Genomic DNA, 15,582 nt, shown 5'->3' with positions numbered 1-15,582 from the left:
CTTCGCTCTACACATTAATAACAAAAAAATGTAAAAGTTAAAAAGCACTATAGGTTCTTCTTGTCATTTGTCCAGTTGTATTTTTCCAGTTTGTAGTTTGTTATGGTTTTGCTCGTCATTATTTTTTTCTAGGGGCCTCATTTACCAGTTTCTAGAATTATTTAACACCTGCAGAAGACACCAGAGAGCGACTGTTTGACTTTATTAGTCATTAACTGCCTCCCTTCAGCAACCAACGTGACAATGTCAATATTCCTTTTCACACGTAAATATTATAAAAAACAATTTATCTTCACCACATTGTTGCTTCAGTTTGTGTTGTCCAAGAAAAGTTTTTTTCCATGGGTTTGGTTAAAAAAACGATTTTTTTATTTCCATTTCTTTATTACAAATCATGACATGCTTTCGAAGTAACAAGGTTTCTCATTCAGTCAGCAAATGGTTTCCCCTTGCTTGAGGAGGTATTTCAGGGGATGTCACTGTCACCTGAAGCCCTTTGGGATTCTTAAGTTGAAGGGCAAGAAAGAAAATACACTTATCAAAATTACTGATTCAGTTCCTGTTTAGGCCCTTCACATGCCAGAAAACAAGCAAAAAGGTTGTTTATTGTTTTCCAAAGTAAAAGCGAAAACCAGGGAGCACAAGAGGAGTCCATCAGCCCCTTTTGAAAATAGCTCACTAGATTTGTTAAGAATATAATGCTGCAGAAGTCTTCACTTGAAAATAAAAAATGGTGTGTGCTTTTAGTCAAGACATTGGGTTGAGAGAGTGCCAATGCACAACAGCTTTCATTGAAATGTACATTGTACTTTTTAAATGAATATGACAATGAACTAAAAAGTCACTAATTAAAATAAAGAGCTGCCTCTTGCTATTTATTGGAAGAAACATTAGCACGAGCAGGGTCTTCCCAGGAATAACTAGGTTATTTGGACAAATGTTCTTTCAGAAGTGCGCATCCAACTGGTAGCCTTTCCCATGGGTCAGGAAGCAAAACGACGGGTGAGTGGCCATGCACCCCATACACATGTGGAGAAGCCACGACTCGAATGATGTCTCCCCTTCAAACTGTTTTTGCAATGGTATCACAGTGCACTGACTTCCCAATACAAAAAAGTATATCCGCAATGACCCTCCCCCTTCCCTCTTTTCTTATCAATGACAGAATGTCCAAAAGTCATGACTTGAATAATCCAATAATCCACAGTCAGTACAAAGTGAATGTAGGAGGAGAAAAAAAAAAGGATGATTTGCGGGGGTCACTGGTCGCCTCTGCGACTCTTCTTGCGACTTTTCTTCGCACTCTTGTCGGGGCTCTTGGAGTGGCTACGGCGCCGGTGGCTTCTGCGGTGGGCCGCTGGAGACTTGGAACGGCGTCTGCGCTCCCGGTGGCGGCGTGGGCTTTTGCTGCCGCGGCGGCGTTCTCTGCGAGCGTCGGGGCTCCGGCGGGGCTTGGGCGAGCGGCTCCTGCGCCGGGGCGAGCGGCTGCGGCGGCGCCGGGGTGAGGGCGAGTGTCGCGGCCTCTCATCACGGCGGGGTCGCCTGTGTGGCTCGGGTCCGGGCAACCCATCGAGCCGCTCACCACCGCCGCCACCGCCGTCGTCCTCATCGCTGCTGCTCTCCGCCTCGTCCAGGTCCTCATCCAGGTCTTCCTCCAAAGCGCTGATGCGTGGCTCCAGCATCTCGGCCTCCTCTAGGACTTGACGCTTCTGCAGCCGTGGCAGGATGATGTCACATATTCTCTCCGAGTGCAGCAGCTCGTGGATGAACTCGTCCACATGCATCAACTCAAACTCGCCGTTACGGTTCTGGGTCTTGATTTTCCTGTGGTCGTTTTGGATTTCGAGAGACATAGACGAGTGAAAAGGGCGATCCCGGGCAACTCACATGGCCATTATACAACAGTTAGCATTTTGCATGCAGATTTTCATGTCGGAAAAGAACACATTGAAATGGCAAGCCAGGTCAAAATATTGTCTAGAGAATAATGCACTCTATGTGCACCCACAAGTTCAAAGATGATATTCTGATGAATATTGCCTTTGTGAAATATGAAGCAAGCAGCAAAATCCAGTCATTTTGATCCATCTCAGGGGGACGAATATTTTTACTTAGAAATAACGCACCGTTTCTCAAGTGATGACCACGTTATTGGTACCTGAGCCCTGGGCAACTGTGAGGGCTTTTTCAGTCAAAATGGCTTTTTCTTGGAAGGGTGATTTTCACTTGCACGTTTCGTGCATCGGCTGTGTTTTTCTGCGCATGCCTGCGCGTGCGAGTGCACAGAGTATAGTATGGTGGAAAGTGGCAAGTTACTGTTTTGCATTTGGAAAGATCCGAATTGGCGTGCGAATGCAAACCAAGCGCTGACGGCCAAACAATGCGGAGCAGAAGAGCAAAACGTTTATGCAAGTAAATACCTGTAATCGTTGTAAAGCGGCTCCAGGTACTTGTAGCAGTCGACCGCGGTGCCGGTGAGGCGCATGTACATGGCGCCGAGCAAGCGCACGTACTTGAAGTCCTCGTTCTTGATGAACTCAACGATGATGTCCTTCTCGGGCTGAATCTGCAACAGCTTCAGCGCGAGGCACAAGAACGGCGTGGGCTTGATGTTGCCCCCGAACACGCCGCCAACGAACTTGAGCTCCATGGCCTTGTCGACCACCAGCTCGGCGGTTAGCCCGAAGCATTCCTCCTTCCAGTACTTGCACTCGTAAATGCGAGTTCGGATGATCTTCTCCACCAAGTACTGCGGGTTCGTCCCGTGGATGCTGTTGGCGTCTTTCACTGTTCTGTTCGCCATTTTGACGCTGGAGCAAACGTCCGCCTTCGTCTGCTTCGCGACTTCCGCTTCCGCTCGACTGGCGCTCGGTGTATCGGCCAACCAATTCCAAAATTAAGACACACGACGCGCAGCCACTTTCGCCTCGGTCTAAAATCGAAAGCTTTCAATCGCTCTTTGCTTTGTCACATTTCCAGAGAGGAAGCAATTCAAAACACGAGAGAAAGAGTTGCCCTAAACCCGCGTTGAGCTAGACTGCCACCTAGCGAACTGGAGTGTAAATGGGGAGAAATTCAGCTTCTTCCTTGGTTTTGCTTTTTTTGTTTTTGTTTTTGCTTTATTCAGACACACCGCCGACGGTACAAGCCAAAGACCCACACTGGCTACACAACAGGGTCGTACTACAAAACACACGATAAAAAACGAAATGGTGGAGCGAGAAGTTATTACGTTTACTGCGCAAAGCCAAATGACACAAAACCCACTGCTACGCATCCATTAACCACTTGAAATATTATTATTTATATTCCCTCGGACACATTATTTAAAAATATATTTTTAAAATCTTCACTTTTCTTCTTCGTGTCCCTCTCGTTCTTCGTGTCATTCTTCTTCTACGCCCGTCCACTCCAAGCAAGCAGAATCAAAATGTCGGCCGCAAGGTTACTCGCGCGTTGGTCGGTGAGAGCTTCACCCTTTTCCTGGCGGGCGGTGGGCCACCGCCAGGCCGCCCTGGTCCCCGCGCTGAGCCGTGGAATGGCTGCCGGAGGTGAGCGAATAGCCGCGGAAGCTGAGACAAGCCGAAAGGGAGCTTTGTCCGCGACAAGGACGGAGCGACTTCGCTAGTATTCGCCTCAGCTGGAAACTAAGAGACGAAGCCTTTGAAACCAGAAATTCACCGGGTCCACTGTAGGAAAAGGACATTCAGGGCGATTGCATTTCCTTTTAAGTAACGCATTTATTTGCACGGCTTCATTTTGCTCATCAATGACATTGTGTGTCAAATGTCAGCTAATCTGAAAAAAAACCCCCTAGATTTATCAGACGGACCTTGTAAAGGCGATAGTTGGATGGGCCGTCATTGAAATCTTGTTTTCCTCATTATAAATAATGCCAAGGAAGTTGGGACTCACAAAATGCGACGTCTTCATGCAAAGTCGAGGCGGGTCGAGCTTTGAAGGGGTGACCTTTTTTGTTCAATCCGAGTTTCAAACCTTCATAACTTTCTTTGTCAAAACATCGTTGTCATTGGAACGCCTACTAAACGCAGAAACACACAAGAACAAGCACGTCAAATCATATGAAGTGAAATATGTGTGGCTTCAGGAATCCCCACAGATGAGGAGCAAGCCACCGGCCTGGAGAAGATCATCATGAAAGCCATGAAGGAGGGCACGGTAAGAATGAACGATGATGATTGTTCTGATTGAACGTGAACTGTTTTGGGACTTGGCGCCTGTGTAAAATAAACGTGTGGTGTGTCGTGTGCTTCAGGACCCGTACAGCATGATGAAGCCCAAAGAGTACGCTGGTTCCAAAGTGGACCCTCACCTGGTGCCCTCCATCACTAACAAGAGGATCGTGGGATGCGTGTGTAAGTCACAACTACATAATAGCAATGTCGATCAGCTGTTTGCTCACTTTGCCACATTTACAGACTGATGCTCATACCTTCCATGGGGAAACATGGTGTGAATAACCACGAGATGGGTCAGAAAATAGCGCAAATAGCAACAGCAAAAATCTCAAATCGGGAGAATCTGCAAATATTTGATGCTGATTATAAGTGCCGCTTGAATTTCTCTCGAGCCAAAGCTAATAATGGCAGTGGCTAACCAAGCCAAGTGTGTGCGCAGGTGAGGAGGACAACACGGCCGTGGTTTGGTTCTGGCTCCACCAGGGCGAGGCCCAGCGCTGCCCTTCGTGTGGCGCCCACTACAAACTAGTCCCCCACGAGCTTCCTCACTAGGACGGTCGGCCGAGAACCTCGTCGACTCACCTCATCTCACTTCCTCTTTCCACTCGGTTTACATATTCGCAAACGTTCCGTTCGCTCTTCTTCCTGCAGTAAATCAATTATTTCATTCTCCCGTGTGATGACGTACAAATAAAATGGGAAATGTATGAAATGTTTGTCTCCCCTTGGGTGCTTTATTCTCACCACTATTTGCGTTAGCACCATGCTAGCTTTAGTGTACGTATACCACCTTTCCTTTCCGATCCACAGACTGCTATTTGAATTGACTAACAGTGTCGCTTATTTCCTGTCGGGAGAAGTGATGCCACCGGCGGCCATCTTACGTTGCCACTTGATAAGCCTGCCTAACAGGTACCCAGGACTAAGCGAAGGGCTCAGACGGGATCCAGCATTTTCTGTTTGCTGGTCCCTCTCTTTCGAAAGACCCGAGTTGAGAATTTGGTAGATGGCTCCTTCACAAAAAACTCAGTGAATATTACTTTGTTTGTTTGTTTTTAACTCGTTCTAGAAACACTTGGCATGGATCAAATCTGTGAATTCAATGAAAGATACTTACGGCATTTTATTATTCACCTAGTAGTTTGACATCAGTTCGCAAAAAGGGGAGTTATACGCTGTCCTTTTGTGTCCTAGAGAAGAAACAACTTTTCATCTCTCCTTGACCTCCAACAAAGTCAAGTAAAGGTGTCATCGAGGTTTGGCGATTAGACTTTGCCCAGAGGCCTGCTGGGATATCTTGACCTTGCGGATACCACGGGAGAGCGTCCGCCGCCCCCCCCCCCCCCCCTTGGTAAAGTGCTCAAGTCACGTGGTCACATAATTGACATCTCATGTGCTACGTGACCTCGAGGGAAAAAAAACTCGTTGCTTGCCACTGACGTCAGGCTGTTGTTCGTATCCATGGCAACAAGCCTTCTATAAAGGATTTGGTGACTTGACCGCTCGAGGGCGCCCGAATCGCTGCAATCAAAGGACGCTGATCGATTCACCCCTGGTGAGGACGCAAAGTGGCCACATGGAGGCGTCAGGCTCACTTCTCAGTGCAGGGAGCAGTTTCCCGACTATTAGCATTATAATCAGGCTAACCTTTTTGTACTTTCATCGGTATTGGCATTAGTATCATGCTAACCTAAGTCTACTTTAATCATTAATAACATTAGTCACATGCTAAGTATGTTGTGCTTTCATCACGATTAGCAGTCAGCTGTAAAATTAGCTCTTGTTATTTAAGAGTTCAAATGTGCAAAGTAAGAGATATTTGAAACAACAAGCGTTCTCGAGTGTTTGTCTGTTTTTCCAAACATGTTTTATTAATTATCACCATAAAAAGCCAGCCAGCGAGGTGAGATGAGAGCTGGATGATCGCCGATGGATGAAGGAGTCAATAAAAACGCGCGCGGGCGTGGCCCTTTCACTTACTGCCGGCGGCAGCGGAAGTTAAATCGAAGCACCCCCTCTGGTGGAACTGCATATCGCGGATGCGGCGCACCGACTGGATCTGAGGCTGGATGGCCGAGAAGTCATTGCAGTGGCGGTAGTCGCCACTCTCCAGCAGGTACTGGTATCCCCGATAGCCTGGATACTGGTAGCCCACCCACCTGCGGACCGAGCAAGCGAGGCGTTCAACTGCCATAAGGGGGCGTCCTCTTGCTCCTTGTCCGCCCTCATTCACAATCCTGCTAAAATTGCTTACCAGTGCCTACGGATGCCACAAGATGGCACTAGTTTGGTCTAAATCAAGCACCATAACATAGTTCAATTGCACTAAGGAGTAATATTACACACACACATACACGCACGCACACACACACACACACACACACAAGTATATATATATCTATATAATTTGTCTAATATGTTGTATCATTGTATTGCGATTAGCGTTAGCATTATTCTAATATTGTATTCCAACAAACATTTCTCATTATTAGCTTTAGCACAATGGTAACACAATGTACTTTACTCATGATCAGGCATAAGGTCACGCAATGTACTTTCAATAACTTAACTTCAAAATCAAACCAATGCAACAATTTCCTATTAGCATTAGCAAAATATTCCTGAGCCAATGTATTTCGATCACCATTCACCATGAGCATCATGCTAACTTAGTGCCCTTTCAATGCATCATGCTAACCCAGTGCACTTTGATGACATATAGCATTAGCTTCATACTTAGTGCACTTAGATTAGCGTTAGCATACCCATGCAGTTCCATCACTACTGGAGTTAGCATCATGTTAACTCAATGCATCTGCATTTCAAGTAGCATTTGCGTCATGCAAACCCAGTGTACATTTGAGACATTGCTGTGAGCATTGTCTGTCATTGTGTGAGAAATAGCATTAGAATTGCATAAACCTCTCTCAGTTTACCACTCTTAGCATTAGCATGTGGAGCTTTGCACATGCTTTTTTTCGATTGGTGGAAGAGCAGACATTATTTCAGGAGAGATAAAAATGTCAAAAGTCCAAAAATACATATTGGTGTGTAAACAAGAGCAAAGCCAGTGTGACTGGAGACCGCGATTTGACGCCTTGTCACGCTCTGGCAATATTTGCCATGTTCAGCAGAAGCGCCGGCGGCTTCGTCGTCATCTCTTTGGTGGTGGAAGCTAAGCTACACTCTAGAAAAGGGCATTCACGTTCCCCTTGTGGGCACAGTCATGCTGTCCACACACACACGCACGCACGCACACACACACACACACACACACACACAGACGATGCATGCATAACAAGCAACATACACAAACCCATTTAATGTGCACAGACAATACAAAAACACACGCACATTTATATAACACCCACACACACGCACACACGCACAAACACACAGAAGCTAAGCTAGGCTAGGCTAAGTTAAGCCACTGGACTTACGCTCCCCCTGGGACCTTCACGCTGCCCACCCGGTCGGAGAAGCCGTGCGCCCACAGGGTGGGAACGTCGTCCTCCTGGATCTCCATCTTGTTGCCCTTGAAGTCAGAGAGCTCATGCAGGCAGATTTTGTGCTCCAAGCTGTCCTGTCAACATTAGCATCAATGCAACATCGCGCTAAGTCAATGTCCTTTTCATTACTATTAGTACTAGCAAAATCCAGTGAATGTACAGTACATACGTTCATCACCGTCAGTATTAATGTCATGTCAACTCAAGATACGATTATTACTACGAGCAAGAGCATCAAGCTAACTGAATGTACTTTCATCATTATTAGCATGAGCAACGTTCTAGGTGAGCATATGTTCATCACTATCAGTATTAGCTTTATGCCAGCTTCGTGCCAATGTAGTTTTACTGCTATTATACAGTATATATATATAAATACTGTAATAAATAAAAATCAGCCAAAAGATGGCTCGTATCTCGAAAAACCTGCAAATCGCAGTGATTCAGGGAGTTGGGAAGGATTCCAAGATTTGGACTGTGGTGGCTGCATTCGGAATCCTCATTTATTTCCCGACTCACCAATCGCTACAGTTGGATTTACATTTTGGGAACGATCCATGACGCCGCTGACCATACGTACCATGTGGATGGGCCTGAGCGACATGAGGCAATCGCTGCGGTACGAGTTGCTCCAGGTGTCCCAGCGAGGATACTCTCCCTTTTCCAGGATGAACATCTCCCCACGGAGGTTGGTCTGCTCGAAGGCAACAAAGCTGGAAGAAGGGGGTAGGAGTGGGGGTGCCACGAGCAGGGGTGGTGGGTGGGGAGGTCAAGAAGGAAGGCCAAGGAAAACGAATGAGTGGCGAGGAAAAACAAAGTGCAACATCAATCGACGTGTGGATCTTACGGGCCGTTTTCCACGATGATGCTGCGCACTCTCTCCAGGCCTCGGTCGCAAACGTTCAGGCACTCGCTCTGAAGCTCCAACGAGCGGCCCTGGAAGTTCTCCTGGTCGAACAGTGTCAACTGCAACACAAAATACACGAGGGGTAATTACTGTAATAACAGAACAAGAAAATACTTGCAATGTCTCAATGTTATTATTTATTCCATATAGCATAGTGAGCATCATGGAAGTTAACATGCTTGATTTGCTTTTGGTGGGGCATATAAAATGATGCGGAGGGCGAGATCGGACCCCAGGGCCGCCAGTTGGACACCTGTGTTCATGGGAACTTGCTAACTCGATGAGCAGAAAAACAAGACAATTTCCTATTTTTTCTCATGCTGACTGACTAGCTCATAGCAAAGTGCAAAGAGAAAATGGCATCATGTGCATGCCGGGCTACTAGTTGGCGTTGTGGCACCCCAAGCATGCTTTCCAATAGACACCATCAACGTCACAAATGTTAATTAGAAAAATGGCGTCATATCTACTTCAGCGGTGGTATCCCTAATTGCTCTGTGGTTACCGTGATGTCTTGAAGGCATCAGAGTGATATAACCAAACTCACTTTGAAGGTGCCCAGGCTGGGCTCACCGGTCTTGGTGGCCTTGCTGGAGGCGGCGGGCGCGCCTCCCTTGTTGTCCTTGGCGTCGGCTCCCTGGCTGGAGGCGGACTTGGCGGTCTGAGACATGGCGAGGAGGGAGCTGGGCGGGGCGGGGGCGGGGTGAAAGGAGGAACAGGAATGGGTGACATTAAAATTGGCAAACACCAAAGATACCAGGGATAGGCTTCCGCATACATGCGACCCTCGTGAGGACAAGCGGTTTGGATAAAGGATGGTTTTATTTTCAAGACGTGAATTAGCAGGGATTTATGAAAATGTACTCGGATTACGGCGTAGATATTCCCTACAAAAAAAAAATCTGCAAAAATGACACTAATTGTAATTTGTCATCAAGAAGAAAATATTTCAAATGGGCATGTTTTTTTTTGTTTTGTTTTTGTCAATAACAGGGTAGGTTCTCCAAAGGAATTGCAGCTCGTTATGATTTTCCATGAGGGCGAAAAAAAGTGAGGGATCAGCAATAATAAATCAGTGAATAGTTGATGCTTATCAATGCCACAATTTTTCTTTCCTGAAAATTTTTCTTTGAGCAAAAATTCAAATAAGCAGGAGATCAGGAAAACAAAACCTGAATAGCAGGGCATTAATTGCCTCCATAAACTCTCCAAATAGTTGACACAAATTATAATGTGGCATGAAAAATTTTTTAAAAATCCACAAATAGTTTTGTGGCTCATTAAAATTGGCATGAATTTGTTCAAATAATGAGTGGGGGATCCACATGAGGGATACAAATGGAAAAATCTTTGAATAATCAACACATTATAATTGCAATCAAAGTTTCTTTTTTTTTCAAAAATTTTAGGATGCAAAAAGTGTACAAATTATATATAATAAGCAGGACATTGACATAAAAATACTGTTGATAAGTGGGGGGCAGGGGGGGGGTGCGCCCCTAAAAAATTGTAAATAATATGTGATGCTCACTTTAATTGGATTGGGGCACAATGTGTTTGGTTGAAACAAAAACAATGAAAATACATCGGGGATTGAGAGAAAATAAATGCTAAAAGATTTTGCGTTGACTTTTGGGGGAGGGGCTTAAATTGAATCCTCCCAACGTAGCAAGTTTTCACATAATACCGGCGGGCCTGGAAAATACCCCCAACACCCCGCGATTAATGGGGGACTCACACCGATGAACACTTTTTGTGATTTATTTATTTTTGACAGTGAGATTTTGCCAAGGTCCAGTCGGGGCAGGGCTCGGTTTTGATGCGCGGGTGCGTCGTCTTACCTGCGTGTGGCGTCGAAGCGGGCTCACCAGCGTTGGTCACGTTGGGTGCCGTTGCGCTGCTTTTATAGGCTGGCAAAGGCCGAGCAGCCCAAAAAAAAACAAATGCTGCGTCATCACAGTCCGGCCGAGGGCGCGGCAAGTCCTGGAAGCCAGTTCGCCCCCTGTAAGCATTTTAAATGCAAAAGAAAACGCTGATGCCTGTCGGAGGGGGCTGGTGGGGTTGGGGGGTCTCGACAGACACAGGAGGAATGTTAAGGGGGCCTGTGTGGGGGTGGGGTCACCATGAGATCAACCCTCCGTCACCCACGTCACACAATACACACAAATATTGTCTTTCTGCTCAACTGCTTTCACAATTGACAAGCCAAAGAATCAAATAAATCCGGCCCCCCTCATTGTGAAAATCTGCAAATAATTGACCATCATCACAAATGACATTAAAAAAAAAACTCAGTTTTTTTTGACAAATATGTTTTTTTTTTCAAGAAAACCACAAATAAGCAGCACTTAAATTTCAACGGGAGAAATAACGCTAAAAACCGAATCACACCAAACTGGCCCCCAAAAAAGAAGGAACGAAGCTTGATTCTCCATCCTCAGTTGAAGTGTGTTTCAAACATGGAGACGAAACTCATCAAAAAGTTTGTTTGCCTTGAAATGGGTCACAGGAAACCAAGTACTTTTTTTTTTGGACAATTCATAGAAGTATTTTGTACTTGATGTAATTCCACTGTCAGCCAATAGATGGCGGGATACACGGTCAATTGTTTCAAGGTCAACCTGATTGGTATTGCAAGCACAAAGGGATGGGTTTCTCCAATGCTTTTGTCTTCTCTGTTACACTCTTAGCAAGATATTCAACATGCCAAAATGTGGGAGACTGTTTCAAGACCTTTAAAAATGCAAGTGGCGTAAATCCTCCCGAAACATTGCCGGCGAGTGGTACGGGGGGCCCTTAATGCGAGTGCTGGGAGCACCGTAAACCGCGCCCACAACGGCGGAGGACGTTTCCTGTCCTGATAGCAGTGACGGGTCACCATACCTGTGCTACATCCTCACCTCATCAGTCTTGCTACAACATTAGCACCATAAAAAAACCCAAAAAAAAACACACGTAGCAGCCGTGTATGTCAATACTTAATAAAGTCAATAATATTGAAGCAAAATTGTGCATTTGCACCTCTGGCGTCCCACTTGACCAAGTGAAAGTCACACAAGCGCGTTTCATCGAAAGCGCGCTCTGATATTCCTCGCTCGGATTACTGTGTACGTCGGGATTAGTTGATGCCTAATCTTCGCAAACACCACACATTCATCCTGTTTGTCGATCAGCAATGATCACATTTCAAGTAATTGACGTAATCCCTGTTTGTAATCCAACAGCCGCATTTGGCATAGCAACACCATCATTCGGTAAACCCGTAGGCAAAGCCTAAAGGTCAGTTGACTTTGAACATTTTCTCGTCGATCCAGTTCGCCAAAAAATGGACTGGCTAGAGGGTAGACCCCAGACTCGTGGCTGATAATGTGGCGTCGGCACAAATGCCCGTTCACAGATGAAAGTTGCTTTAGTCAAGAATGGTGTCATGGTGATTGCTGGGGGAGAAAGAGAGAGAGAGTGAGAGAGTGAGAGAGAGAGAGAGTGAGGCCAGTCCCATTGCTGAGCAGGGTCTTTCGTGGTGGCCCCCCGCCAGGGAAGGCTTTAAAAGGGAGGGCGGCGCCGGGCTCCTCTCACTCACCCTCACCAGCAGCAAAGAGCACCGCCGGCAGGTTAGTCCTTCGCCCAGTTGCATCCCCACATTTGAACATTTGCACTCATCCAACCATAGAGCCGTTACCGTGTTACCATGGTTTAAAGTTTAAAGTTTAAACTTCTGACTATTTTTTCATGTATTTACTACATTGTAGCACATGCTGATGTGGCGAGTCTCACGTCAAATAACGTGAAATATTGACATGTAATAACCATGTAACGTCACATTTTCACATGTAATAATCACATAATAACCACGTGTGTAACATTTAATAGTCAGAAAATGGATGCCCGTGTCATTACATGTAGCGCCATTACAAATGATGTAAACCAAAAAAAGAATTAAAACCTCTTTATTTTACCAAGAGGGAAAAATGATGTGGTGTCAGGAGCGCACGGACAAAGACACAATAACAAAACAACAAAAGAAAAGATGCAATCATTTCCTAATGACCATGTTCCAACGTGTGAAGACAATGTGCAAACTATTTCACCCCTCCTCACAGATATGACGCACCAGTGCACCAAGTTCTCCGGCCACTGGAAGGTAAGTAGGGCATAATGCTGCTTCATTAGTTTGCTAATGTTATGGAGGACCAGAATATTGAAACCCTAATCCTGGCGAAAACGATGACCTATGTAATAGTCTCATAACAATAATATAAGAATAATGTAATAATAATTAACAGCAATAACACATTATAACAGTGATGACCATTTAATAATGTGTAACATAGGAATAGCTATGCAGATGTTAAGTGGTCATAGATAATGGTTTTTGGCCTGTAATAACCATGTAACAAGTAACAACAAGTAGTAAGGGACCTGGTTATTGGAACCTCAGCTTGTACATTACAAATGAAAAATGATGACGATGATGATGATGATGATGATGATGATGATGATGATGGTGGCAAAGGTGATGATGATGTGGCCGCGCGCCCGCGCAGATCATCGTGTTCGACGAGGAATGCTTCCAGGGTCGCCGCCACGAGTTCACGTCGGAGTGCACCAATGTGATGGAGTTGGGCTTCGAGACGGTGCGCTCGCTGCGCGTGGAGAGTGGCGCGTGAGTGCGCGCGCACACGCACGTCACAGGCACACACGGGCACCCGCGCTGATGGCCTCCCCGTTTGCTGTCTTGCAGCTGGGTGGGCTATGAGCACGCCTCCTTCCAAGGCCAACAGTTGGTCCTGGAGCGCGGCGAGTACCCGCAGTGCGACGCCTTCGGTGGAAGCAACGCGTACCACATCGAGAGGTTGACCTCCTTCAGGCCCATCGCCTGCGCGGTGAGTGCCCGCCGACACCCCCCAACCTTCCGCAACAGCCCAGTCTGAGTGTGCGTTGTGTTCGGCAGAACCATCGAGAGTGTCGCATGACCATCTTCGAGCGTGAGAACTTCATGGCTCGGAAGGGCGAGCTGAGCGACGACTACCCATCCCTGCAAGCCATGGGCTGGTGCAACAATGAAGTGGGCTCCCTCAAGGTCCAGTCTGGAGCGTGAGTCCCCCCCCCCCCCCCCCCCCCCCCCACAAATTCTGAATTTACTGTAAGTGCACAGGTGAAATACTGTACTCACATTCTACTTCATGCATGGGGTTGTAAAAGTACTCTTTATCTGTACATGAGTACAAAAGTGGGAAACTAGACATTTTGCACTTAAGGGGGGAAAAGTTCTCACCCTCTGGACTTTGAGTACACAGATAGAAAAAGTACTTTGGGTCTTACCGGTGTGTACGAAGCGCAGAGGTGCATCCTTGGGTCACGTGAACTCTTCGTATTGTGTTGTGTCGCCAGCTTTGTGTGCTACCAGTACCCTGGTTACCGTGGTTACCAGTACATCATGGAGTGCGACCGCCACTGCGGCGAGTACAAACACTTCAAGGAGTTCGGCTCGCACTGCCAGACACCTCAGATCCAGTCCATTAGGCGCATCCAGCAGTAGAGGCTCGGCCTGGCCTGGCCGCCACGTACCTCTCCTTCGCCCCAGTCTCAACCACAATAAAGTGTCCTTCTTAAAAATGCCTGGGCTTCTTTCCTATCAATCTTTGCGTGATTCATCACGTGGGCTGTCGCTTGACGTTCCCCAGCCCGTCCATGGCTGTTTTTATCGCCCCTTTGCAGGTGCGCCAAAACTCATCTGTAAATCAAATTGGCTCATGGCTTTTAGACGTGCGGCCATCAATGGAGGAACCCTCCCATTCTGATGGCTTCGGCGTGAGCCGCCCACAAGAAGACTTTGGCAAACTCCACCTTTTGTGACATCAGGAAACAGGAAGCTAATCGACATAAATTTCTGTTTGTCAATCTGGAATCCTGTCCTGTTTTTCAATGTAGAAAAACACCAATTATAAACTAACCAACAGAAATGTCTTGGTATGCATTTCATCAACTCATTGAAAAAACAGCAAAGTTTAACACCAAACAACAAAATAAGCTATCGTGCTGCTTTTTTTTTTCCGGTGGAAAGGCCTCGTGCATCAAAAGAACCATTGAAGGATGGCTCGAAACAGAACAAGAAATCAACATGAAGTGTCAGAGGTCATTTTGTGCATTTTTTCCCCCACAAGTTAATTCACTCAAAATGTGAATATGATTCAGCTGCAATCTTTATCCTGCAAGTCATTCCTAATTGGCAAAAAAGCAAGCACAACTAAGACAGATTTGCCATCTAGTGGTGAATGGTGATATTACTACTTCAAACTACAGCAGCAATTTTGCTGCTGTAAATTGCGAATTTCTCCATTGTGAGAAAAAATAATGGTTTTCTTATCTTAATACACTATTTAAAAAACAACTAATTGTAGATCTAGTGTACAGTATAGTGTAATACTAATCTGTTTCATGGAATAAATACGATTATGACGGAGATTATGAAAATATCGACTGACATCAACAATGAGGATTCATGACTCGGCTTAAAACAAAGAATTTGCGGCTGTTGATCATGTCCATGAAATATACTTGGCATTCGACATACAAAGTGCGTTGTTACAATCGATGAAAAGTTGCCTGGATGACAGTTTTTTTTCCATATGTGCTATACTGCCATTTCAATATATTAAATTGTGTTTCCTTTTGTTGTCTCTCGACGGAATATGCGAGGGAACACAACAACCCGTATACAGTATAGCGTCCACACTGGTGAGCAGGAAATCGTTTATTTGCTGCCAACTTCATGTATTCAAGAACCAGACAAAAATAAGATAAAAACGAGGCTCCCTTGAGGGCCTGAAAACTAGTTTGTCCTGTGTTTTATTTGTTTCTTCTTGCTGTACTGACAACTGTTTCCAATATTGAGCTTTCTGTGTTGACTTTGCTGAGTGGCAAAATGTTGAAGTGTTCCTCCGACTGGAATGACTCACCTTTAAAT

At 45.8% G+C, this 15,582-nt stretch overlaps 4 protein-coding genes across 4 annotated transcripts; 2 read left to right on the top strand and 2 right to left on the bottom strand.

Moving 5' to 3' along the window:
• Positions 1–346: 346 nt before the first annotated feature.
• On the bottom strand, positions 347–2,996 carry prpf38a (pre-mRNA processing factor 38A). The gene is made up of 2 exons (XM_086134739.1): positions 2,421–2,996; positions 347–1,824 (listed from the first exon to the last, which is right to left on the bottom strand). Exons 1-2 carry the CDS (start codon positions 2,801–2,803, stop codon positions 1,260–1,262), a joined length of 948 nt encoding a protein of 315 aa, XP_085990865.1. The 5' UTR covers positions 2,804–2,996; the 3' UTR covers positions 347–1,259.
• A 389-nt stretch (positions 2,997–3,385) lies between these two features.
• cox5ba (cytochrome c oxidase subunit 5Ba) lies at positions 3,386–4,911 on the top strand. Its single transcript, XM_086134741.1, has 4 exons — positions 3,386–3,551; positions 4,109–4,179; positions 4,277–4,376; positions 4,639–4,911. The coding sequence occupies exons 1-4, from the start codon at positions 3,431–3,433 to the stop codon at positions 4,749–4,751; spliced, it is 405 nt and encodes a 134-aa protein (XP_085990867.1). The 5' UTR covers positions 3,386–3,430; the 3' UTR covers positions 4,752–4,911.
• Positions 4,912–6,043: 1,132 nt separating this feature from the next.
• Positions 6,044–10,609, bottom strand: crybb1 (crystallin, beta B1). Its single transcript, XM_086135644.1, has 6 exons — positions 10,457–10,609; positions 9,163–9,298; positions 8,556–8,674; positions 8,289–8,421; positions 7,640–7,782; positions 6,044–6,358 (listed from the first exon to the last, which is right to left on the bottom strand). The coding sequence occupies exons 2-6, from the start codon at positions 9,283–9,285 to the stop codon at positions 6,172–6,174; spliced, it is 705 nt and encodes a 234-aa protein (XP_085991770.1). The 5' UTR covers positions 9,286–9,298; positions 10,457–10,609; the 3' UTR covers positions 6,044–6,171.
• Positions 10,610–12,113: 1,504 nt separating this feature from the next.
• cryba4 (crystallin, beta A4) lies at positions 12,114–14,233 on the top strand. Its single transcript, XM_086134818.1, has 6 exons — positions 12,114–12,226; positions 12,716–12,756; positions 13,160–13,278; positions 13,357–13,498; positions 13,567–13,709; positions 14,007–14,233. Exons 2-6 carry the CDS (start codon positions 12,718–12,720, stop codon positions 14,152–14,154), a joined length of 591 nt encoding a protein of 196 aa, XP_085990944.1. The 5' UTR covers positions 12,114–12,226; positions 12,716–12,717; the 3' UTR covers positions 14,155–14,233.
• The last annotated feature ends 1,349 nt before the right edge of the window (positions 14,234–15,582 follow it).

Source organism: Hippocampus guttulatus, chromosome 17, assembly GCF_054856545.1.
Source record: "Hippocampus guttulatus isolate MCC_2025c chromosome 17, RoL_Hgut_1.0, whole genome shotgun sequence".
NCBI classification, from domain to species: Eukaryota; Metazoa; Chordata; class Actinopteri; order Syngnathiformes; family Syngnathidae; genus Hippocampus; species Hippocampus guttulatus.
Note: the sequence above shows the minus strand (reverse complement) of the source record. Positions and strands in the feature narration are given on the sequence as shown.